The 26,161-nt window shown below is 39.8% G+C and overlaps 1 protein-coding gene across 1 annotated transcript in view; it reads right to left on the bottom strand.

The window, feature by feature from the left end:
• Positions 1-16,888: 16,888 nt before the first annotated feature.
• Positions 16,889-26,161, bottom strand: part of LOC128642826 (carboxyl-terminal PDZ ligand of neuronal nitric oxide synthase protein) — a 345,855-nt gene continuing 336,582 nt past the window's right edge. The window contains exons 10-11 of the mRNA XM_053695663.1: positions 24,223-24,538; positions 16,889-18,344 (exon numbers count right to left, since the gene is read on the bottom strand). Of these exons, the coding sequence (XP_053551638.1) occupies positions 17,792-18,344; positions 24,223-24,538 (869 nt within the window). The 3' untranslated portion in view covers positions 16,889-17,791. The remainder of the gene's footprint in view (positions 18,345-24,222; positions 24,539-26,161) is intronic.

The raw sequence follows: 26,161 nt of genomic DNA, 5'->3' as shown, positions 1-26,161 counted from the left end.
TCCACCAACTGTTAGCTGCTCAACCAATTCCTGTGACCTTTGTGCATCCACTAACTGTCAGCTGCTCAACCAATTCCAGTGACCTTTGTGAATCCACTAACTGTCAGCTGCTCAACCAATTCCAGTGACCTTTGTGAATCCACCAACTGTCAGCTGCTGAACCAATTCCAGTGACCTTTGTGCATCCACCAACTGTCAGCTGCTCAACCAATTCCAGTGACCTTTGTGAATCCACCAACTGTCAGCTGCTCAACCAATTCCTGTGACCTTTGTGAATCCACCAACTGTCAGCTGCTGAACCAATTCCTGTGACCTTTGTGCATCCACCAACTGTCAGCTGCTCAACCAATTCCTGTGATCTTTGTGCATTCACCAACAGGCAGCAGCTCAACCAATTCATGTGACCTTTGTGCATCCACCAACTGTCAACTGCTCAACCAATTCCTTTGACCTTTGTGCATTCACCAACTGTCAGCAGCTTAAACAATTCCTGTGACCTTTGTGCATCCACCAACTGTCACCTGCTGAACCAATTCCTGTGACCTTTGTGCATCCACCAACTGTCAGCTGCTCAACCAATTCCTGTGACCTTTGTGCATCCACCAACTGTCAGCTGATCAACCAATTCCTGTGACCTTTGTGCATCCACTAACTGTCAGCTGCTCAACCAATTCCTGTGACCTTTGTGCATCCACCAACTGTCAGCAGGTCAGCCAATTCCTGTGACCTTTGTGCATCCACCAACTGTCAGCAGCTCAGCCAATTCCTGTGACCTTTGTGCATCCACCAACTGTCAGCTGCTCAACCAATTCCTGTGACCTTTGTGCATCCATCAACTGTCAGCTGCTCAACCAATTCCTGTGACCTTTGTGCATCCACCAACTGTCAGCTGCTCCACCAATTCCTGTGACCTTTGTGCATCCACCAACTGTCAGCTGCTCAACCAATTCCTGTGACCTTTGTGCATCCAACAACTGTCAGCTGCTCAACCAATTCCTGTGACCTTTGTGCATCCACTGTCAGCTGCTGAACCAATTCCTGTGACCTTTGTGCATCCACCTACTGTCAGCTGCTTAACTTATTCATGTGACCTTTGTGCCTCCACCTACTGTCAGCTGCTCAACCAATTCCTGTGACCTTTTTGCATCCACCAACTGTCAGCTGCTCAACCAATTCATGTGACCTTTGTGCATCCACCTACTGTCAGCTGCTTAACTTATTCCTGTGACCTTTGTGCATCCATCTACGGTCAGCTGCTAAACCAATTCCTGTGACCTTTGTGCAACCACCAACTGTCAGCTGCTGAACAAATTCCTGTGACCTTTGTGCATCCACCAACTGTCAGGTGCTCAACCAATTCATGTGACCTTTGTGCATCCACCAACTGTCAGCTGCTCAACCAATTCCTGTGACCTTTGTGCATCCACCAACTGTCAGCTGCTCAACCAATTCCTGTGACCTTTGTGCATCCACCAACTGTAAGCTGCTCAACCAATTCCTGTGACCTTTGTGCATCCACCAACTGTCAGCTGCTCAACCAATTCCTGTGACCTTTGTGTATCAACCAACTGTCAGCTGCTCAACCAATTCCTGTGACCTTTGTGAATCCACCAACTGTCAGCTGCTCAACCAATTCCTGTGACCTTTGTGCATCAACCAACTGTCAGCTGCTCAACCAATTCCTGTGACCTTTGTGCATCCACCAACTGTCAGAAGCTCAACCTATTCCTGTGACCTTTGTGCATCCACCAACTGTCAGCTGCTCAACCAATTCCTGTGACCTTTGTGCATCAACCAACACACAGCTGCTCAACCAATTCCTGTGACCTTTGTGCATCCACTAACTGTCAGCTGCTCAACCAATTCCTGTGACCTTTGTGCATCCACCAACTGTCAGCTGCTCAACCAATTCCTGTGACCTTTGTGCATCCACCAACTGTCAGCTGCTCAACCAATTCCTGTGACCTTTGTGCATCCACCAACTGTCAGCTGCTCAACCAATTCCTGTGACCTTTGTGCATCAACCAACACACAGCTGCTCAACCAATTCCTGTGACCTTTGTGCATCCACTAACTGTCAGCTGCTCAACCAATTCCTGTGACCTTTGTGCATCCACCAACTGTCAGCTGCTCAACCAATTCCTGTGACCTTTGTGCATCCACCAACTGTCAGCTGCTCAACCAATTCCTGTGACCTTTGTGCATCCAACAACTGTCAGCTGTTCAACCAATTCCTGTGACCTTTGTGCATCCACCAACTGTCAGCTGTTCAACCTATTCCTGTGACCTTTGTGCATCCACCAACTGTCAGCTGCTGAACCAATTCCTGTGACCTTTGTGCATCCACCAACTGTCAGCTGCTTAACTTATTCCTGTGAACGTTGAGGACATTGCTAATGCTCAGTTGTTACCTGATCTACATGTGCTCTGTCGACCATACGCAATATCATGATGAATTTATCTCTCCCTGTAAACTACTACTCATGCTAAAGCTCTGCAGTTATTGTATGGACTATGCCAAGAGTCATGCAATATTGCACTTCTTAAAGGAGAACCCCTGTCCTAGGCCCAGCATTTTTTATTTTGGGGAGGGGCACACAGGTTCCTTAATCAAAGGATAAAGAGTCACTAATACTTGCCAATATCAAAGACCTATTAATGAAATAATGAAGTATGTAGAAGTACAGTATGTATAATAAAATATATAATATTAAAATTAAAAATGCAATTTTAGAGCACTAATTGGAGTACATGCTATTTATAGGATTACAAGAAATATGCACCCTATTTATAAAACCATAAAATGAAATTGATATCATCAGGCATTGTTATACTGGCATCTAGTGGTCAATATTGTGTCTTACAACACTTTGAATATAATATAAAAGTATTTTTTTTCCCATGTTACAGTTTAGGAAATTCAGTATCAGGAATGGATACAATGTATAGAATCATACATTAAACTCATGCAAACAGACTACATGGATCATAAGTAATTGCTAAACTCTCTATCAAACTAATTGTATAGACCATTAGGCCATAACATGTCTATCTATAAAATAGAGAAAATGCATTTTGTTTCTTAAAAATATATGAATTTTTAGCAGAATGAGTGCACTGGTGTGGTCAGTAGTGAGGGGGGTGAAGAGGAGGGTTTGTATAGATTTGTTTTTTTTAGAATTTTCTGGAACATCGGATCATTCTTACTTTTTTCATCAATAGCTTTTTATTAGGTCTTCTCATGAGACCACTTGTTGTTCTTGCCCTAGAAACTCAGCAATTCAAGAACACTTCAAAAACTTTACTGCCCTGAATTTGAATCAGAAAACAGCTCAATAGTTCCACAATCCATGTACAGCTATGACTTATTATTGTGCTTGGCTTTTTTGAGTAAAGAGAAAACTGCACTTGCCTTTACTATTTGTTCAACATATACTACCGTTACCGTTACTACCATTACTAATAAAAATTGTATAAAAAATACATACATCCGATTATGTCAAACAGTATCAGTGATAGATTTGATTGCGCTTGTAACTTGCCCAGCATATGTACATAGTTCATGTGCAACACACTTGCACTGTTTGCAGATGCTCAGTGTGCAGGTGGTAAATATTTTTTTTACTTAGAGTATAATGCTTTCATTTAAATAATGTCTTCTGCCATCTTGAAACCTAGGTTTACCTTATGTAATCTCTTGTGCTGAGGAACAGATAAAAAAGGAAGCAAATAATGACTGTGTGTAATATAGCAATGTTAAGGGAAAGATATACACTTCTTCAGCTCCTTAATAACTGTTACAAAGTTATTTCTGCAGAAGATCTGATATAAGCAGAACAGAAATCAATAATGACAGTATATTGCTACATTTTTTTACTACACAAAATTAATCATTTTATATTACAATCTCAAAGTGTACTTTTAGGGATGACCTGACCAATACCAGGCACCAGTTTGCATAAAGTGGACAGTAATATACAAGGAGACACACAAAGGAAGCAAAGTAGTACCTGATATCACCACCATGCTGAATGTCTTTTCATGTATTCAGAGCTCTGTGCTGGACAATGCCGTGGGAGCCACTGAAATCTAAATATCTTATCTATTCCTTCTACCTCTTTGAAGTGGCTTCAGCTGGGAAGAATATGACAGCTCCTATCTGCACCTGGAACACTCCCTGGTTCTACCTAGATGTGTATAAGTTTATAAGAGAGCGCTATGTACAAGGAGTTAAGCCAAATCTATGGGCTACTCTACAAAATAATAAGAAACACTTCCAGGACTGCCATCACAGACAGCCAACTGGGTAAATGTATCTTCCAAAAAACTCACCAACAGGCACATGGACATATGTTGGATGGCCATTCAGGAGGGTCTGCCCCTCAGGGTAGAATGTTTAAATATGTAAATGACAACATGAACTATGAATCATGGATTGATACATAGTGGTTGCGATGTGGGAGGATGGCGGTTTAGTGGTTCATAGGTTTATTTAGTGGTTGCAATGTGGGGGGATGGCGGTTTAGGGGTTCATAGGTTTATTTAGTAGTTGCGATGTGGGGGAATGGTGGTTTAGGGGTTAATAGATTTATTTAGTGGTTGCGATGTGGGGGGATAGCAGTTTAGGGGTTAATAGATTTATTTTGTGGTTGCGATATGGCGCGATGGTGTTGCGGACTCCAGCTACCCTGACTGTGTAGCTCCGCCAAAGGGGTCCTTTCTGTACTTGGAATCTGTAGCTGTAGAGCGGAGAAAGTTATTTTAGCAAGAGCCCACCCTAATAACCAGACAAGACTAGTATTAAGGTGAAACACAAACAGACTTTATTGGGAAAACCACACAGCTTATATACACATTCTCATCTTGATAAGACCCTTATCTGATCCGGCCATTCCCGCGCCTCCTTAGGAGCCATAGCCACATAGAGACCCCCACAGTATCTAGGTTGTGGTTTCAGGGTGATCCCGGGGAGCGGCAGCCTTTCCAGGGTGTCGTTGGAAAGCCCTCGGTCCCCAGATGCCACAGTCCAAAACACAATATGATCGTTACTGGAGACCAGAACGGCAGCCTGGAGATGTTATTGAGGTGGGGGTGTCCAAAACCCCAGGTTCATGGGTGAGCTTCCCCTTGGAAATCACCCCAATCCTTGTCCACCAAAGGCACAACAAAACCCAAATAGAGCGGAGCTCTGGGACAAAGGGCCTCTGGAGCGACCTAGGGTAGAGTTCGATGGGATTCCTGCGTAGCCCGGCCGGCTAGTAGTTCCATAAGTCTGGCCAGCCGGAAAGTAGCCAAGCGGCAAGAGATCAGCTCTTTTCAATATGAAGTATAAATAGTGAGAACACAAGAGGGAGGGAGTTTGTAGCACACATTAATCCACAATGAACCAGAAAACAGGGCAAAGCACAGTAATTTATGGGTGTAAGTGTAGTTTGTAAGGTATTTTTTATGTGTTTTGTGAAACTTTTTTGTTTTGCAAAACACATAACTACAGGTCTTTGAGTGCGGAATGGTTGTTGCGGTAAAGGCCATATCCCGAGTTGGAAAGACAGAACACGTGACTTGTAATATCAAATCAATGACCATTCCGCACACAAAGATCATATTGTATGCAGAAAAGCCATACCGCACGATTTGTAATCTAGGTCTATGTAAGTAAAGTTTACTACTGTGTATTACATTGCTGTAAACAATGTAGCCAACACTACTGCCAGGTGACTAAATACACATGCACGCTCCTGAGCTCACCTAAGATCATTCTTTAACAAAGGATAGAAAGAGTAAAAAGGTAAAATAGATAATAGTAAATTTGAAAGTTATTTAAAATGTCATGCTCTATCCCATCCATTTAAGTTTCATTTTGACCTTACTGTCTCATTAATAATGATAATAATCTCACAAAATGCAAATAATAGTCTATATTTATTTAATACAGCAACTACCTTTAGTTGCATCTATAAACTGTATAATCACATGTAACTATTGCCTAAATGAAATAAGATATTGTTGTTTACATTTGGTTCCATCCCCTCTACAAACTGTCCCATTTTACAGATGCAAATATTCCAAAATCCAAACTATTCCGAAATTAAGACCTTTTCAGATCACAGTTTGGATACAGGATTTTCTACCTGTATTGTATTTAAAGGTAAATGAAACCCAATTTATTTTTCATCATGATTCAGATAGATCATGTGATTTAGAATAACTTTCCAATGCACTTCTATTATCAATTTGCCTTCATTCTCTTGGTATCTTATGTTGAACTGCTGGCCCATTTCTGGAGCACTATATGGTAGCAGTTTTGCAAAAATTGTATCCATTTGCACGAGACAGTTTGCTTCCTCTGGCGTCTCCTCCATAGAAACTGTGATTCTGCTTCCCAGGATTATGGTTATCCTCTTATTCACAACCTCAGAAGCTTGGGCATTAGTTGACAGGATTTAAATATAGTCTTAACATAATGTGGCTAAATATGTTGGGTGGAGGATCATGAAATTTGGTTTATTTTATGTAAAATTGAAAAATGATTTTCTTGTTAAATATGTATCACTTTTTATATTACATACAAATTGTAAAATGTTTTGAGAAAAAACAAGAAAAAAAACAAAGGATTTGTGAGAGTATGTGTATTTTTTACTAAAGCAGTAACTTTATAGATATATAAAAAAAGTTTATATTTAAGTTTTCAGTTACTAAATTATGAAAGAAAACTGAGGGACCAGTCTTAGAACACTTGAGACATATAAATTCCATGCCCAGGTTTTTGTTTAAATTCCATTCACACAAGGATGTAATACTTTACTATTAGAATATCTTTCCTTTTTTGAGATTTTATCTCCATGAGAGCAGTTTAAACATATGAATACTTTGTATGAGCCTTTACAATCACAGAGTATGAATGTTGCTGTATCCGTAACGCTTTATTGATGACATTCTAGGTATCTCATATACCATTTATTAGCAAGTCTGATTATTTTTGCTTATTTAACAGCAACAGACCAATACAAACATGTGTTTGTATATGTATATATATATATATATATATATATATATATATATATATATATATATATATATATATATATATATATATATATATATATACAGAAAACCAGAGAGCACTTAGTACTAGATTACAAAAGATGCGGAAAACCAGAGAGCACTTAGTACTAGATTACAAAAGGGTAAAGTCTATAATAAGCCTGTAGTTGTGAGCACATGTGAGACTGTATCAGGAGGACAGATCAGTGATAGACTATGGTAAAGATGGGACTTCCAAGTCCCTTCAGGGGCATTTGTGAAAGACAAAGCAACATTAACACATGAATATTTTAGAAGCCACATAGAAGTGACAAGTTATATTTTATGTATCATCTGGACTTGTGTGTGTAAAACCTTTATGTACATATTTTAATGTTTTTAATTTACCAGCTTTTGCATATTCTAAAAAATAAACTGCCTGATGCTCTTTATCAGGCCCTGAGTACAATTTTGTTTTATTTTTATAAAATTCAGTGACAATCCAGCCAACCAGAGAATACATCTGAGCTAGACTGGGCTCTTCAAGGGTACTGGATACAGAAAACATTTCAGTCTTTGGCAGGGCTGTTTTTCATATTAAACACATTCTGAGGGTAAAACTTTACACATATGCAAATGTATCACATCATAGCTGACTTGTATCCTGAATACAATGAACACCCACACAGATGACAGAAGAAAAGCTAATTTTATTTTAGAAAATAAAAGCATTACTGTGCAATATATTCATATACATCAGTGGTAGACTACACAACGTATATTTTACGTCTCTCTGCTAATTAGTATTCATTTGATATTTCTGGATAGCAAATCAACAGTGAAGACATATACAGCATACATATATCTGCTTTGTGATAAATTATAGTTTATCCAACCAAACCTTAGTGTTTAGCAGAATCTATAGAACCATATTCACATTTTTCTCAGGATTTGTATAAATCATTTACCTTAAAGCCATCATACACATACAAATGCCATCCTATATCATCACCTACCAAAACCATCTTATAATCCAAACATAGTATAGCAGGAGTTCCCAAATTAATCCAGTCATATGTCAGGGCTTTAAGAGATCACAAATATATATATTGCACAATTTGGGAAACACTGAACTATACAACATGCCATTTGCAACTAAACCTTTCAGCCTTCAATACTAACACCTATGTTAAAAACAATAACCTCCGTATTAGAAATGCATTTTGATTGGATACATCAGTGTGTGGTTACTTACAATGATAATGTTTTATTTAATATTAGATATGTCATGTAGTGAACCCCTCATAAAAATAATTCACTTACAGATTTGAAATGAAAATTCAGCACTCGTTTTCAGCGCAGGACCAGAATAATATTTATAGTATGAAAAATATGACTTATATTTTATTTTAAACTTTTAGATGAAAAATATTTGAAACTATTTGCCTGATAAAATAAAGTTGTCAGAAGCACATGCTAGTAGAGGTAACCATATGTGATGCCAATTGCCAAACAAATGTGTCTGCCACTGTATTGGCAGCCTCACAGCAGAGAAAACTTGCTTTATGGCACAGACACCTAATCATGCTTAAAAAACACTTACTATAAGAATGTGCATTTCCAGAAAGAAAAAGCTTTTGTCTGTATTTAACAAATAACATAAAATTATCACACCTGTCTGCTTGTTCCCTTTTGCAGAGCTCTCAATCACCTAGATTACGAGTTTTGCGTTATGAGTCAAATAGCAGCGTTGTGGCCCATAACGCATCATTTTCCCTAACGCAGCCATTACAAGTCTTGTCAGTATAGGTGTACCGCAAGCGTTTTAGCCTGTACCGCAACATCAGTCCCTCACTCCTAAAAATGACGTTTTTTTCATGGGATTCCCATAGCGCTGGTATTACGAGTTTTGCTGTGAGGCTAAAAAGCGAGCGTTACAGCCTAAAATGACAAGATCTGTAACACCATCTAAAGTCAGTAGTTATTAGTGTTACGCTACAAAGCTGTAACATAGAAGTCATTACTAAAGTATTAAAAGTACACTAACACCCATAAACTACATATCAACCCCTAAACCCAGGCTCTCCCGCATTGCAAACACTAGAATACATTTATTAACCACTAATCTGCCACTCCCAATATCGCCGCCATTTAAAAAAAATATTAACCCCTATTCCGCCGATACCTGACATTGTCGCCACTATAATAAACATATTAACCCCTAAACTGCCGCCCTCCCACAAAGCAAACACTATTTAAATATTATTAACCCCTAATCTGCCGTCCTCTCACATCGCCCCCCCCTATACTAAAGTTATTAAGCCCTACACCGCTGCCACTATACTAAACCTATTAACCCCTAAACCGCAAGCCCCCCACATCGAAATTACTAAATTATAAAAAACTAAATTATAAATGATGAATCAGCCAATAGAATGAGAGCTGCTTAAATCCTATTGGCTGATTTGAACAGCCAATTGGATTTTAGCAGCTCTAATTCCTATTGGCTGATTCAAATTTTTCAGCCAATAGGAATTTAAGGGACACTATATTGGATGGCGTTCCTTGCATTGAAGATTCAGTGTACGGCGGCAACCATATGAAGAGGATGCTCCGTGCCGGATGTCTTCAGGATGGACTCGCTCCGCGCCTCTGGGATCAAGATAGAAGATGCTGTCTGGGTGAAGATTGAAGAGGCCGCCTGGATGAAGACTTCTCGCCACTTGGATCAGGACGTCGCCGCCGGGATGAAGACTTCTCGCCGTCTGGATTAGGACTTCAACTCCGGGATGAAGATCGTTCAAGCGGGACTTCAAAAACTAAGTGGATCGTCAGGGGGTTAGTGTTAGGCTTTTTTAAGGGTTTATTGGGTGGGTTTTATTTTTTAGTTTAGGGTCTGGGCAGTAAAAGAGCTAAATGCCCTTTTAAGGGCAATATCCATACAAATGCCCTTTTTAGGGCAATGGGTAGCTTAGGTTTTTTTAGAATTAGGTTTTTTATTTTGGGGGTTTGTTGGGTGGTGAGTTTTACTGTTGGGGGGGTCTTTTTTTACAGGTTAAAGAGCTGATATCTTTTGGGCAATGCCCCACAAAAGGCCCTTTTAAGGGCTATTGGTAGTTTATTGTAGGCTGTTTTTTTTTTTGGGTGGGCTTTTTTATTCTGATAGGGCTATTAGATTAGGTGCAATTCTTTTTTATTTTGGATGATTTCATTTTTTATTTTTTGTAGCAAAAGAGCTGTTTAACTTAGGGCAATGCCCTACAAAAGGCCCTTTTAAGGGCCCTGCAAAAGGCCTTTTTAAGGGCCCTTGGTAGTTTGGGGGGTGGGGGTTTGTATAGTGTTATGAGGTGTTTTGTATTTTTTTTGGAGCAAAAGAGCTGTTTATCTCATGGCAATGCCCTACAAAAAACTCTTTAAAGGCCCTCAGTAGTTTATTCTAGATTAGGCTTTTTTTGGGGGTGTTTTTTTTTTTTAAGGGTATTAGAATAGGAATAATCTTTATTTTTTTTGATAATTTCGTTTTTTTTTTTTTTTTTTGTAATGTTAGGTTTTAATGTAAGGCAGCTTAGGTTATACTTTTATTTCACAGATACGTTTGTATTTATTTTAACTAGGTAGTTAGTAAATAGTTAATAACTATTTACTAACTAGTCTAAATAGTTAAAATAAATACAAAAGTAAAACCTAAGCTAGCTTCAATGTAACTATTAGTTATATTGTAGCTAGCTTAGGTTTTATTTCACAGGTAAGTATGTATTTAGTTTTAAATAGTTATTATTTAGTTAATAATTTTAAATTTAATTTAGATCTGTTTTAATTATTTTAAAGTTAGGGGGTGTTAGGGTTAGGTTTAGGGGTTAATAGTTTAATTTAGGTTGTTGCGATGTGAGGGGCTGGTGGTTTAGGTGTTAATAGGTTTATTTAGTTAATAATTGGAAGTTTAATTTAGATCTAGTTTAATTATATTAAAGTTAGGGGGTGTTAGGGTTACGTTAGGTTTAGGGGTTAATAGTTTAATTTAGGTTGTTGCGATGTGGGGGGCTGGGGGTTTAGGGGTTAATAGGTTTATTTAGTGGGAGGCCAGAGGTTTAGGGGTTAATAGCTTTATTTAGGTGGCAGCGATATCGGGAGCGGCGGAATAGGGGTTAATAACTTTAATATAGTTGCGGCGATGTTGGGGTGCGGCGGAATAGGGGTTAATAACTTTAGTATAGTGGCGGCAATATCGGGAGCAGCAGATTACAGGTTAATAATTTTATTTAGGTGGCGGCGATATCGGGAACGGCAGATTAGGAGTTAATAATTTTATTTAGGTGGCGGCGATATCAAGGGCAGCAGATTAGGGGGTGTTTAGACGTGGGGTTTATGTTAGGGTATTAGGTTTAAACTGTAGTTTCTTTTTCCCCATAGACATCAATAGGGCTGCATTACGGAGCTTTTGTTTCCGCAATCGCAGGTGTTCGACTTTTTTTTGCCGGCTCTTCCCATTGATGTCTATGGGGGAAGCGTGCACGAGCACATCAAAACACTGCTGCTTTTGTGTGCGGTATGGAGCTCAACGCAGCCATATAGCCCGTACAAGCCGGGGTTTTTTAAACTTGTAATGGCAGCGCTATAGGGGGTTAAATAACGCAACTTTTGTGGCATTCTTTACTTTGCCTATAGCGCTCAAAACTCGTAATCTAGGTGAATGTTTCTCCCCTGTATTTTTAACAACTGACTAAACCTAAACATCTCTAACAACATTTTACAGAAGTAGTTACAGCTAAAGTGTTCTGCAATTCTTGTTCAAAATCATAATGTCCATAAAAAACTAATGGAATATTTCATTGTAAATTGACTCCTACATCACTGTCTAAAACTACAGAGACAGTGCATGTTTTTTTATCTGTACATGAAATGAAAGTCTCTTGACATTGCATTTTTTTACAATAGTGCCTGTTCTCATTATCCAATCACCTTAGAGCAAGTTGTCAAAAGAAAAGCAATGAGGAACACACTGTTTATTTTTACACAAGCATCAGAATGGGGGGGGGATTACGAGAACAAACTATTAAAATATACGGAAAAATCCTATATCTGTAAAAATAGCTATCTTTATTTTATTTATACATCTGCTGTATTTAAACTAAGCATTTAATTGTAGTTATATTGCACTTTACACTTGTAATCTACTCTATACAACAAAATATTATTTTTCATTTGTTATTTTCTGGTAGAGACTGATTGATGCTTTATCAAGTCGGTTAACACAAAACATTTTGGGGTGAACACACAAACCAGTGTTTTGATGTGGGTTTATGTAAACCAGACATGCCAGGGTGTTGTGTGATTGAATACAGCAGAACCTAAATTATCATCACAGAGTGGACAAAGCAGCACTCACTGGTCATCCTAATAAACTAAATCAAGGTAGCAATATAAGGCCCAGCACGTCCCTTCCTTTCAAACAGCCCACATTTATTAAAGGCCATTAAACACTTTTTATGTTTGTGTAAAATATTAACAGTCTCACATCCCTAGAGGGAACCCCCCCCCCCAACACACACATTTTGTAACATAGGTTTCCTTCAAACTGCTGCAAATTCCATAAACCAGCTATGTGATTGCTTACAGCAGTGCTAAAAAGCCCTAATTAGACAAAATGAAAAGAGATACGCTTAAAGGGACAGTCTAGTCAAAATTAAATTTCATGATTCAGATAGGACATAAAATTTGCTTTGTTGTCTCTGTATTCTTTGTGGAAAGATAAACCTATGTAGACTCATATGTTAATTTCCAAAAACGTATAGTAGACGCATTAAGGAAGAATTGACTTATGTCAGGTCTCAAGACAACCAATGAGTGTTTTGTCCCCTTCGATAGAGATTTTATTGGGTATTTATATACATTTACAGGGGTGGAAAGATATCCCAAACGTTTACTAGTTAAGGGAAATATATACTAGTCTAGACTAGAGGAGAGCATTTACTAGTTAAGGGAAATATATACTAGTCTAGAGAAGAGCATTTACTAGTTAAGGGAAATATATACTAGTCTAGAGGAGAGCATTTACTAGTTAAGGGAAATATATACTAGTCTAGAGGAGAGCATTTACTAGTTAAGGGAAATATATACTAGTCTAGACTAGAGGAGAGCATTTACTAGTTAAGGGAAATATATACTAGTCTAGACTAGAGGAGAGCATTTACTAGTTAAGGGAAATATATACTAGTCAAGAGGAGAGCATTTACTAGTTAAGGGAAATATATACTAGTCTAGACTAGAGGAGAGCATTTACTAGTTAAGGGAAATATATACTAGTCTAGACTAGAGGAGAGCATTTACTAGTTAAGGGAAATATATACTAGTCAAGAGGAGAGCATTTACTAGTTAAGGGAAATATATACTAGTCTAGAGGAGAGCATTTACTAGTTAAGGGAAATATATACTAGTCTAGACTAGAGGAGAGCATTTACTAGTTAAGGGAAATATATACTAGTCTAGAGGAGAGCATTTACTAGTTAAGGGAAATATATACTAGTCTAGAGGAGAGCATTTACTAGTTAAGGGAAATATATACTAGTCTAGAGGAGAGCATTTACTAGTTAAGTGAAATATATACTAGTCTAGACTAGACGGGAGCATTTACTAGTTAAGGGAAATATATACTAGTCTAGACTAGAGGAGAGCATTTACTAGTTAAAGGGACATAATACTCATATGCTAAATCACTTGAAACTGATGCAGTATAACTGTAAAAAGCTGACAGGAAAATATCACCTGAGAATCTCTATGTAAAAAAGGAAGATATTTTACCTCACAATCTCCTCAGCTCAGCAGAGTAAGTTTTGTGCAAAAAGTTATACTCAACTGCTGCCCAGCTGCAGGTAAAAACAAATAAAAAAATGAAGAAATGAACAGCAGCCAATCAGCATCAACAGTGCTGAGGTCATGAACTCTTTTACTGTGATCTCATGAGATTTCACTTAACTCACATGAGATTTCATTATAAACTTCCTTAAACTGAATAGGGAAATAAGATGAGTGGGCACGTAAGCTCGCTCTTTCCGCTATCCCGGGACAGACATACTGATTTGCTGCCTTGAAGTCCTTTACAATGGGATGTGGCTACTGAGGAACTTTTGAGGTAAAATATCTTTCTTTTTTACATAGAGATGTTCAGGTGATATTTTCAAGTCAGCTTTTTACAGCTATGCTGCATCACTTTCAAGTGTTTAAACATTTGGGTATTATGGCCCTTTAAGGGAAATATATACTAGTCTAGACTAGAGGAGAGAATTTACTAGTTAATGAAAATATATACTAGTCTAGACTAGAGGAGAGCATTTACTAGTTAAGGGAAATATATACTAGTCTAGACTAGAGGGGAGCATTTACTAGTTAAGGAAAATATATACTAGTCTAGACTAGAGGAGAGCATTTACTAGTTAAGGGAGATATATACTAGTCTAGACTAGATGAAAGCATTTACTAGTTAAGGAAAATATATACTAGTCTAGACTAGAGGAAAGCATTTACTAGTTAAGGGAAATATATACTAGTCTAGACTAGAGGGGAGCATTTACTAGTTAAGGAAAATATATACTAGTCTAGACTAGAGGAGAGCATTTACTAGTTAAGGGAGATATATACTAGTCTAGACTAGATGAAAGCATTTACTAGTTAAGGAAAATATATACTAGTCTAGACTAGAGGAAAGCATTTACTAGTTAAGGGAAATATATACTAGTCTAGACTAGAGGGGAGCATTTACTAGTTAAGGAAAATATATACTAGTCTAGACTAGAGGAGAGCATTTACTAGTTAAGGGAGATATGTACTAGTCTAGACTAGAGGAAAGCATTTACTAGTTAAGGGAAATATATACTAGTCTAGACTAGATGAAAGCATTTACTAGTTAAGGAAAATATATACTAGTCTAGACTAGAGGAGAGCATTTACTAGTTAAGGGAAATATATACTAGTCTAGACTAGAGGGGAGCATTTACTAGTTAAGGAAAATATATACTAGTCTAGACTAGAGGAGAGCATTTACTAGTTAAGGGAGATATGTACTAGTCTAGACTAGAGGAAAGCATTTACTAGTTAAGGGAAATATATACTAGTCTAGACTAGAGGAGAGCATTTACTAGTCCACTTAATGATAAAGACAGGGGAAAAAGGCAAACTCTTTACTCATTGGGCTCCATTTATGAAGTAACGGTTGCTGCTGTTTCAGGATCACCTGAAATGGAAGTTAAGAAGCAGCGGCCACAAGACCGCTGCTCCTTAACCTGACCGCCACCTTATAGGTAGCAGATTGAAATAATTACAATCCTATACGATCTGGATGATTGACAGCCCCTGCTAAAGGCCGATAGGCCACCACTGAGCAAGGGGAGGCATTTCACAAGCATTTCACTAGTAATGCTTGTGCAATGATAAATGCCGACAGCATATGCTGTCAGTATTTACTGAAGTCGAGCGGACAAGATTCGCTGCTCGATATTTAGTAAATCTACCCCCATTCACTGCAAATTCTTACTGGCCTAGGGCTAAAGGGCAATAGCCCTGTTCATATTGATGTTTGTTTCCGTACATATTTGAAACAATTGCGTGAGTGTGTGACTTCTTGGAGTAATTAAAGGGACATAATACTCATATGCTAAATCACTTGAAACTGATGCAGTATAACTGTAAAAAGTTTACAGGAAAATATCACCTAAGCATCTCTATGTAAAAAAGGAAGATATTTTACCTCACATTTTCCTCAGCTCACCAGAGTAAGTGCTGTGTAAAAAGTTATACTTCAGTTACTGTCCAGCTGCAGGTAAAAAAAAAAAAGGTAGAAATGAACAGCAGCCAATCAGCATCAGCAGTGCAGAGGTCATGAACTCTTTTACTGTGATCTCATGAGATTTCACTTAACTCTCATGAGATTTCATAGTAAACTTCCTTAAACTGAATAGGAAAATAAATAAATTTGCATTAAGCTCGCTCCCTTGCCTGTCCTGGGACAGACATATTGATTTGCTGCTTAAAGTCCTATACAATAGGGTTTGAATACTTAGGACATTTTGAGGTAAAATATCTTTCTTTTTTACATAGACATGTTCAGGTGATATTTTCTAGTCAGCTTTTTACAGCTATACTGTATCACTTTCAAGTGTTTTAACATTTGGGTATCATGGCCCTTTAATCATTTTATAGAATGAAATTGCTAATGTTGAATTCACAGTAACATTTAAAGGGACGTGAAACCCAATTTTTTTCTTTAATTATTTAGCTAGAGAATGCAATTAAAAAAAAACCTTTCTAATTTACTTCTATTATCAGATTTGCTTATTTCTCATGTTGTTCATTGTTGAAAAGTTACCTAGGTACGTAGCATGTACATGCCCGAAGCATTTAATGACAGGAAATAGTGCTGCCATCTAGTGCTCTTGTTAATGTATAACAGTGTTGCAGAACTGCTGCAGACACGTGCACACTCCCTACTTTTTAACAAAGGATAACAAAAAACAAAGAACATTTGCTAATGGAAGCAAATTGGAAAGTTGTTTATACTTGTATGTTCTATCTAAATCATGAAAAAAAATATGTTGTGTTTTATGTCCCTTTAACCTCGTTAGTACAGGAATGCTGGTAAAAATAATTAAATATGGAAATATAAGTTTGCTGCTAACATTAATAAAAAGATATAGCTTCTAAACAAATTCTGTATGTATTGCTTTAACGCCTTTTCTGTATATTAGGATTAATATTTTGTTCTGACTCGCTCACTCGTTTCTACGGAAACCAACCCTTACAAACCTTTTAACCCTACTCATATGTCACTTATGAACCAGCCACTACAAGGTTAATAGATAACACGGGAGATCAGTGAATATTCTAGTGTTATAATAGACAAATCGTTAGCACAAATATGATTGCTTCATGATAAAATGATCATATTTTGTTTTCCCTCTGATCAGGGCACAATTACATTTAGCTGTGAACACATATACATTAGATTAGTTTAACCATTACCCCTTTAAGCTAAAAGTCCTATATTTTTAGGCTACTTTTCATTTCTGAACACAATCTTTTTGCAAATACATTTATAATTTCCAGTGTTTAATGATTTGAATGCTGAGTAAATATACAGCTTAATAGAACTGCGATTGGTACAGATTATTTAAAAAATAAACATATAGATGCCAGACAGAAATGATCTAATTCATATCATTTGTTCTATAAAGAATATATGACCAGGCGTACTGGCCGCCAGTGTTTTGCTGAGCGATAAATCTCCTGTTATGCTATTTGTACCGAGGAGCACTCAACAGCACTGGGGAATTTTTACGTTCTCTTGGAATCCATCAAACGGGCAACCATGCCTCATAAAAATAACTTAAATGGGTTAGATTGCTCGTAACAAAAAGTATTTAGGTGCACATTCGCGGTGTGTCAATTTGACATAAAACCGTATTTATCATATGCAGACTTTAGTGTTTAGAAGTATATTTTTACTTCCTGAAAGTCTTTTCTTCAGGTCAGAACATCTCTTGATTTAGTGTTAAATAATAGACAACAATATTGTTCTTGTGGAACATCTTTTAAAGAGACACTTCACAGTCTAAATGAAAGGCATACTTGTGTTTAATTCTAAAAAAACGTCTCCCATTTTGGAGTAATTCAGACCTGTGCATAACATTCCTTAAGAAATGGTAATCCTTAAATAATGTTCCTAACTGAAAAAAAAGAGCTCTATGAATGGACACTGAAAAGCTTGCCACGTAATCTTTCAGTTTCCATTTTTAATTAGGCGCCACTGCTTCTGTACTCCCAAGTGGTCCTCGGGGCCCAAATGAGAGAAATCATCATCAGAAAAGCTAATATGCAAACAGGTGTCGTTTGCTGTAGAAAAGGGTAAAGTGTTTTCAGGGCCTAACTGCTTCGCCAAACCATTGCAGAGGGACGTATCAGCCAAAATTGTTGGCGTGTCCTCCAAATTGTCATAACTGCTCGTCATGGAATGAAAGAATCTATTCTCTTCAACGGATTCCTGATGAAATGATAACTGCGCCATCTCCTTTATTGGGGAAAGATCTTTATTTTCAAAGCAAGGGAAGTAAGAGTTTCTGAAGGACGGACTTTTTTCCTCTGGATCAAACTCGCTGGGGGTAATGGAACAGGAAGTGATGGTGGTAAAGCTAGTAAGGTTGACGCTAGTGGGAGTTGTAAGGGTCGTGCATTCAGATGAAATGGATTCTGTTACTTGGGTGGGCAGTATCTTGGATGACCTTTTCCTGGTGATAGGAGGTGGTGGTATCAGTTTTGGAATTGAGGGAATTATCCTTAAAGGACACAAAAACAAAGAAGGCAAATACATTTATTGTGAATCGTATCAAGATTTTACATCAAAGAAAATACTGAAAAATAGATGAGAGTATCAAGCTGCACCAAAGATGTAAAATGAAATATGCGCAACTAAGTGTGTTTCACAAAGTACCAAATAATGTGAGTCTCACTTATGCCTATTTACAGACTACTTGGTGCCCTCTCATTATTTGAGCACAGAACTCTACTGCTCTTCAATGTCTTCAGTAATACACAGCATGCCGCAGCACATTCTCTTTAGGTAAGGGCATGCAGCAGCACATTCTCTTTAGGTAAGGGCATGCATCAGCACATTCTCTTTAGGTAAGGGCATGCAGCAGCACATTCTCTTTAGGTAAGGGAATGCAGCAGCACATTCTCTTTAGGTAAAGGCATGCCGCAGCACATTCTCTTTAGGTAAGGGCATGCAGCAGCACATTCTCTTTAGGTAAGGGCATGCATCAGCACATTCTCTTTAGGTAAGGGCATGCATCAGCACATTCTCTTTAGGTAAGGGCATGCAGCAGCACATTCTCTTTAGGTAAGGGCATGCAGCAGCACATTCTCTTTAGGTAGGGGCATGCAGCAGCACATTCTCTTTAGGTAAGGGAATGTAGCAGCACATTCTCTTTAGGTAAGGGCATGCAGCAGCACATTCTCTTTAGGTAAGGGCATGCCGCAGCACATTCTCTTTAGGTAAGGGCATGCAGCAGCACATTCTCTTTAGGTAAGGGCATGCAGCAGCACATTCTCTTTAGGTAAGGGAATGCAGCAGCACATTCTCTTTAGGTAAGGGCATGCCGCAGCACATTCTCTTTAGGTAAGGGCATGCAGCAGCACATTCTCTTTAGGTAAGGGAATGCAGCAGCACATTCTCTTTAGGTAAGGGCATGCCGCAGCACATTCTCTTTAGGTAAGGGCATGCAGCAGCACATTCTCTTTAGGTAAGGGAATGCAGCAGCACATTCTCTTTAGGTAAGGGCATGCCGCAGCACATTCTCTTTAGGTAAGGGCATGCCGCAGCACATTCTCTTTAGGTAAGGTCATGCCGCAGCACATTCTCTTTAGGTAAGGGCATGCAGCAGCACATTCTCTTTAGGTAAGGGCATGCCGCAGCACATTCTCTTTAGGTAAGGGCATGCAGCAGCACATTCTCTTTAGGTAAGGGCATGCAGCAGCACATTCTCTTTAGGTAAGGGCATGACGCAGCACATTATCTTTAGGTAAGGGCATGACGCAGCACATTCTCTTTAGGTAAGGGCATGCAGCAGCACATTCTCTTTAGGTAAGGGCATGCAGCAGCACATTCTCTTTAGGTAAGGGCATGCAGCAGCACCTTCTCTTTAGGTAGGGGCATGCAGCAGCACATTCTCTTTAGGTAAGGGCATGCAGCAGCACATTCTCTTTAGGTAAGGGCATGCAGCAGCACATTCTCTTTAGGTAAGGGCATGACGCAGCACATTCTCTTTAGGTAAGGGCATGACGCAGCACATTCTCTTTAGGTAAGGGCATGCATCAGCACATTCTCTTTAGGTAAGGGCATGCAGCAGCACATTCTCTTTAGGTAAGGGCATGACGCAGCACATTCTCTTTAGGTAAGGGCATGACGCAGCACATTCTCTTTAGGTAAGGGCATGCAGCAGCACATTCTCTTTAGGTAAGGGCATGCAGCAGCACATTCTCTTTAGGTAAGGGCATGACGCAGCACATTCTCTTTAGGTAAGGGCATGCAGCAGCACATTCTCTTTAGGTAAGGGCATGCCGCAGCACATTCTCTTTAGGTAAGGGCATGCCGCAGCACATTCTCTTTAGGTAAGGGCATGCTGCAGCACATTCTCTTTAGGTAAGGGCATGCATCAGCACATTCTCTTTAGGTAAGGGCATGCAGCAGCACATTCTCTTTAGGTAAGGGCATGCATCAGCACATTCTCTTTAGGTAAGGGCATGCCGCAGCACATTCTCTTTAGGTAAGGGCATGCCGCAGCACATTCTCTTTAGGTAAGGGCATGCAGCAGCACATTCTCTTTAGGTAAGGGCATGCAGCAGCACATTCTCTTTAGGTAAGGGCATGCCGCAGCACATTCTCTTTAGGTAAGGGCATGCCGCAGCACATTCTCTTTAGGTAAGGGCATGCCGCAGCACATTCTCTTTAGGTAAGGGCATGCAGCAGCACATTCTCTTTAGGTAAGGGAATGCAGCAGCACATTCTCTTTAGGTAAGGGCATGCAGCAGCACATTCTCTTTAGGTAAGGGCATGCATTAGCACATTCTTTTTAGGTAAGGGCATGCAGCAGCACATTCTCTTTAGGTAAGGGCATGCAGCAGCACATTCTCTTTAGGTAAGGGCATGCAGCAGCACATTCTCTTTAGGTAAGGGCATGCAGCAGCACATTCTCTTTAGGTAAGGGCATGACGCAGCACCTTCTCTTTAGGTAAGGGCATGACGCAGCACATTCTCTTTAGGTAAGGGCATGCATCAGCACATTCTCTTTAGGTAAGGGCATGCAGCAGCACATTCTCTTTAGGTAAGGGCATGCCGCAGCACATTCTCTTTAGGTAAGGGCATGACGCAGCACATTCTCTTTAGGTAAGGGCATGCAGCAGCACATTCTCTTTAGGTAAGGGCATGCCGCAGCACATTCTCTTTAGGTAAGGGAATGCAGCAGCACATTCTCTTTAGGTAAGGGCATGCAGCAGCACATTCTCTTTAGGTAAGGGCATGCATTAGCACATTCTCTTTAGGTAAGGGCATGTAGCAGCACATTCTCTTTAGGTAAGGGCATGCAGCAGCACATTCTCTTTAGGTAAGGGCATGACGCAGCACATTCTCTTTAGGTAAGGGCATGCAGCAGCACATTCTCTTTAGGTAAGGGCATGCAGCAGCACATTCTCTTTAGGTAAGGGCATGCATCAGCACATTCTCTTTAGGTAAGGGCATGCAGCAGCACATTCTCTTTAGGTAAGGGCATGCATCAGCACATTCTCTTTAGGTAAGGGCATGCAGCATCACATTCTCTTTAGGTAAGGGCATGCAGCAGCACATTCTCTTTAGGTAAGGGCATGCAGCAGCACATTCTCTTTAGGTAAGGGCATGCAGCAGCACCTTCTCTTTAGGTAGGGGCATGCATCAGCACATTATCTTTAGGTAAGGGCATGCAGCAGCACATTCTCTTTAGGTAAGGGCATGCAGCAGCACATTCTCTTTAGGTATTGGCATGTAGCAGCACATTGTCTTTAGGTAATAAAACTGTAGAAAAGTCAGAAATTGCCCAAGCACCAAGGGTGTAGCAAAACTTGTTTGCAGGTGTGCCAACTATTGGACCTGCACCAAGGTTCCAAGAAAACAGTCCAAAAATAATAGTATAGCTGCACCACCAATTGTATTAAAACATCATGTTTTTATTTAGCCACTTTAAAACAGACAACGTTTCGGACCCATGAATAAGGACATGGGTCCGAAACGTTGTCTGTTTTAAAGTGGCTAAATAAAAACATGATGTTTTAATACAATTGGTGGTGCAGCTATACTATTATTTTTGGACTGTCTTTAGGTAAGGGCATGCAGCAGCACATTCTCTTTAGGTAGGGGCATGCAGCAGCACATTCTCTTTAGGTAGGGGCATGCAGCAGCACATTATCTTTAGGTAGGGGCATGCAGCAGCACATTATCTTTAGGGTGTCATGCAGCAGCGCATTCTCTTTAGGTAGGGGCATGCAGCAGCACATTCTCTTTAGGTAGGGGCATGCAGCAGCACATTCTCTTTAGGTAGGGGCATGCATCAGCACATTCTCTTTAGGTAGGGGCATGCATCAGCACATTCTCTTTAAGTAAGGGCATGCAGCAGCACATTCTCTTTAGGTAAGGGCATGCAGCAGCACATTCTCTTTAGGTAGGGGCATGCAGCAGCACATTCTCTTTAGGTAAGGGCATGCAGCAGCACATTCTCTTTAGGTAGGGGCATGCAGCAGCACATTCTCTTTAGGTAAGGGCAAGCAGCAACACATTCTCTTTAGGTAAGGGCATGCAGCAGCACATTCTCTTTAGGTAGGGGCATGCAGCAGCACATTCTCTTTAGGTAAGGGCATGCCGCAGCACATTTTCTTTAGGTAAGGGCATGCAGCAGCACATTCTCTTTAGGTAAGGGCATGCAGCAGCACATTCTCTTTAGGTAGGGGCATGCAGCAGCACATTCTCTTTAGGTAAGGGCATGCCGCAGCACATTTTCTTTAGGTAAGGGCATGCAGCAGCACATTCTCTTTAGGTAAGGGCATGCAGCAGCACATTCTCTTTAGGTAAGGGCATGCAGCAGCATATTCTCTTTAGGTAAGGGCATGCAGCAGCATATTCTCTTTAGGTAGGGGCATGCAGCAGAACATTCTCTTTAGGTAAGGGCATGCAGCGACACATTCTCTTTAGGTAGGGGCATGCAGCAGCACATTCTCTTTAGGTAGGGGCATGCAGCAGCACATTCTCTTTAGGTAGGGGCATGCAGCAGCACATTCTCTTTAGGTAGGGGCATGCAGCAGCACATTCTCTTTAGGTAGGGGCATGCAGCAGTACATTCTGTTTAGGTAAGGGCATGCAGCAGCACGTTGTCTTTTGGTAAGGGCATGCAGCAGCACATTCTCTTTAGGTAAGGGCATGCAGCAGCACATTCTCTTTAGGTAGGGGCATGCAGCAGCACATTCTCTTTAGGTAAGGGAATGCAGCAGCACATTCTTTTTAGGTAGGGTCATGCAGCAGCACATCTCTTTAGGTAGGGGCATGCAGCAGCACATTTTCTTTAGGTAAGGGCATGCAGCAGCACATTGCCTCTAGGTAGAGGCATGCAGCAGCACATTCTTTTTAGGTAAGGGCATGCAGCAGCACATTGTCTTTAGGTAAGGGCATGCAGCAGCACATTCTCTTTAGGTAAGGGCATGCAGCAGCACATTCTCTTTAGGTAGGGGCATGCAGCAGCACATTCTCATTAGGCAAGGGCATGCAGCAGCACATTCTCTTTAGGTAAGGGCATGCAGTAGCACATTCTATTTAGGTAGGGGCATGCAGCAGCACATTCTCATTAGGCAAAGGCATGCAGCAGCACACTCTCATTAGGTAAGGGCATGCAGCAGCACATTCTCTTTAGGTAGGGGCATGCAGCAGCACATTCTCATTAGGCAAGGGCATGCAGCAGCACATTCTCTTTTGGTAAGGGCATGCAGCAGCACATTCTCTTTAGGTAAGGGCATGCAGCAGCACATTCTCTTTAGGTAAGGGCATGCAGCAGCACATTCTCTTTAGGTAGGGGCATGCAGCAGCACATTCTCATTAGGCAAGGGCATGCAGCAGCACATTCTCTTTAGGTAAGTGCATGCATCAGCACATTCTCTTTAGGTAGGGGCATGCTGTAGCACATTCTCTTTAGGTAGGGGCATGCAGCAGCACATTCTCATTAGGCAAGGGCATGCAGCAGCACATTCTCTTTAGGTAAGTGCATGCATCAGCACATTCTCTTTAGGTAGGGGCATGCTGTAGCACATTCTCTTTAGGTAGGGGCATGCAGCAGCACATTCTCTTTAGGTAGGGGCATGCAGCAGCACATTCTCATTAGGCAAGGGCATGCAGCAGCACATTCTCTTTAGGTAAGGGCATGCAGCAACACATTCTCTTTAGGTAAGGGCATGCAGCAACACATTCTCTTTAGGTAAGGGCATGCAGCAACACATTCTCTTTAGGTAAGGGCATGCAGCAGCACATACTCATTTACAAAGTCTATTTAACACGTTACTTGGAGACTACACAGACAATAAAATAAAAAGTGATGAACTTTGTGAGAAGCCCTCACAGAAGGAATTTTATGAAAATAAACTTACTTTGTCTGCTCATCTTTATGATCTTCAGTCTTGGTCAGGTTCAATGTTTCTGCAATGACCTCAATGACCTCCGAACCCTCAGCTTTTCTGTCATTGTCATCTTTCGCACCTGAAGTCTCTGTGTGTTTGTTGATGTTACCATTGCTCAAGTTCAGAAGATTTAGGTAGGACTCGCCGATGTTATTTCCATTAAGGATGCGGGTTGTAGTGGTGTTGCTCTGGAGATTTGCTGGTGTAGACGTTGAGGGCAGCTTCACTTCCAAACTGTACAAGTTCTTTAAACTGAGGGACAGTGACTTGGCAATTTTGTTGCTAACTATAGAGAAGAAGAAATATAAAATGTGTCAGTAACTTTGTTGAATGCAATAAAACGAGGTATAATATTATATCATTTGCACTCTCCTTTCTATTGATATTGGTATAAAATACTTTAGCAGAAAACCAGATTTTGTCATAAACACAAACCGTTAAAATACAGAAGCAAACAACATAAATAAATAAAAAAAATAATAATTCTAATTTACCTTTATTTTGTGTTCCTAATTCCTGGGCAAGCTGAAAATTTTAACTAACTTTGTGCTGCATCAGATAAACTTAAATCACAATGCTTTTATGAAACATTTCCTTATTTTGAATTATTTATTAAGTATTTGTAAAGGTAAAGAGTAGCTGGTCGTCAAAATGCGTCTTGATAAAGCTAAGAAGTTAAAATCTTTCGCAATACTTGCACTTGATAAAAAGAAAATTTATGCTTACCTGATAAATGTATTTATTTTTGGATACGATGAGTCCACGATGAGTCTTACTTGTGGGATTACGCCTCCTGGTCAGCAGGAGGAGGCAAAGAGCACCACAGCAGAGCTGTATAAATAGCTCCTCCCTTCCCTCCCACTCCAGTCATTCGACCGAAGTTAGGAAGAGAAAGGAAAAAGCCAAGGTGCAGAGGTGTCTGAAGTTTAACAAAAATTTAATAACCTGTCTCATAAGAACAGGGCGGGCCGTGGACTCATCGTATCCAAAAAGAAATACATTTATCAGGTAAGCATAAATTTTCTTTTCTTTTTTAAGATACGATGAGTCCACGGATTTCATCCTTACTTGTGGGATACAATACCAAAGCTATAGTACACGGATGAAAAGGGAGGGACAAGACAGGGAACCTAAACAAAAGGCACCACTGCTTGAAGAACCTTTCTCCCAAAAGCAACCTCAGCCGATGGCAAAAGTATCAAATTTGAAAAATTCAGAAAAAGTGTGAAGAGAAGACCAAGTTGCAGCCTTGCAAAGCAGTTCAACAAAAGCATCATTTTTGAATGCCCATGAGGAGTAACAGCCCTAGTGGAAGGAACCGTAATTCGATCAGGAGGCTGCTGTCCAGCACTCTCATATGCAAAACGGAAGCTACTCTTCAGCCAAAAAGAAAGAGAGAAAGCCATAGCTATCTTACCCCTACGTGTCTCTGAAAAAATAACAAAGAAAAAAAAAACAATGTCAAAAATCCTTAGTTGCTTGTAAGTAGCTTTATTAAGCACTGACTACGTCAAAATTATGCAACAGACGTTCCTTCTTAAAAGAAGGATTAGGACACAAGGAAGGAACAACAATCTCCTGATTAATATTCTTGCTAAAAAACAACTTTTAGAAAGAAAACCAGGATTGGTAGGTAACACCACCTTATCCGATTGGAAAATAAGATAAAGAGAATCATATAGTAATGCCTTCGAGCAGAAGAAATAGCAACTAGAAATAAAACTTTCCAAGATAATAACATATCATCTATGGAATGCATAGGTTCAAATGGAACCCCTTGAAGAATTCTAACAATCAAATTAAAACTCCAAGGAGGAGCAATTAGAATAAAAAACTGGTCTGATTCTTAGTCAGAGCCTGACAAAAAGATTGCACATCTGAAACATCTGTCAGACGCTTGCATAACAGA

Source organism: Bombina bombina, chromosome 12 (genome assembly GCF_027579735.1).
Source record: "Bombina bombina isolate aBomBom1 chromosome 12, aBomBom1.pri, whole genome shotgun sequence".
Classification (NCBI taxonomy): domain Eukaryota; kingdom Metazoa; phylum Chordata; class Amphibia; order Anura; family Bombinatoridae; genus Bombina; species Bombina bombina.
This window is presented reverse-complemented; position numbering and strand designations above follow the sequence as displayed.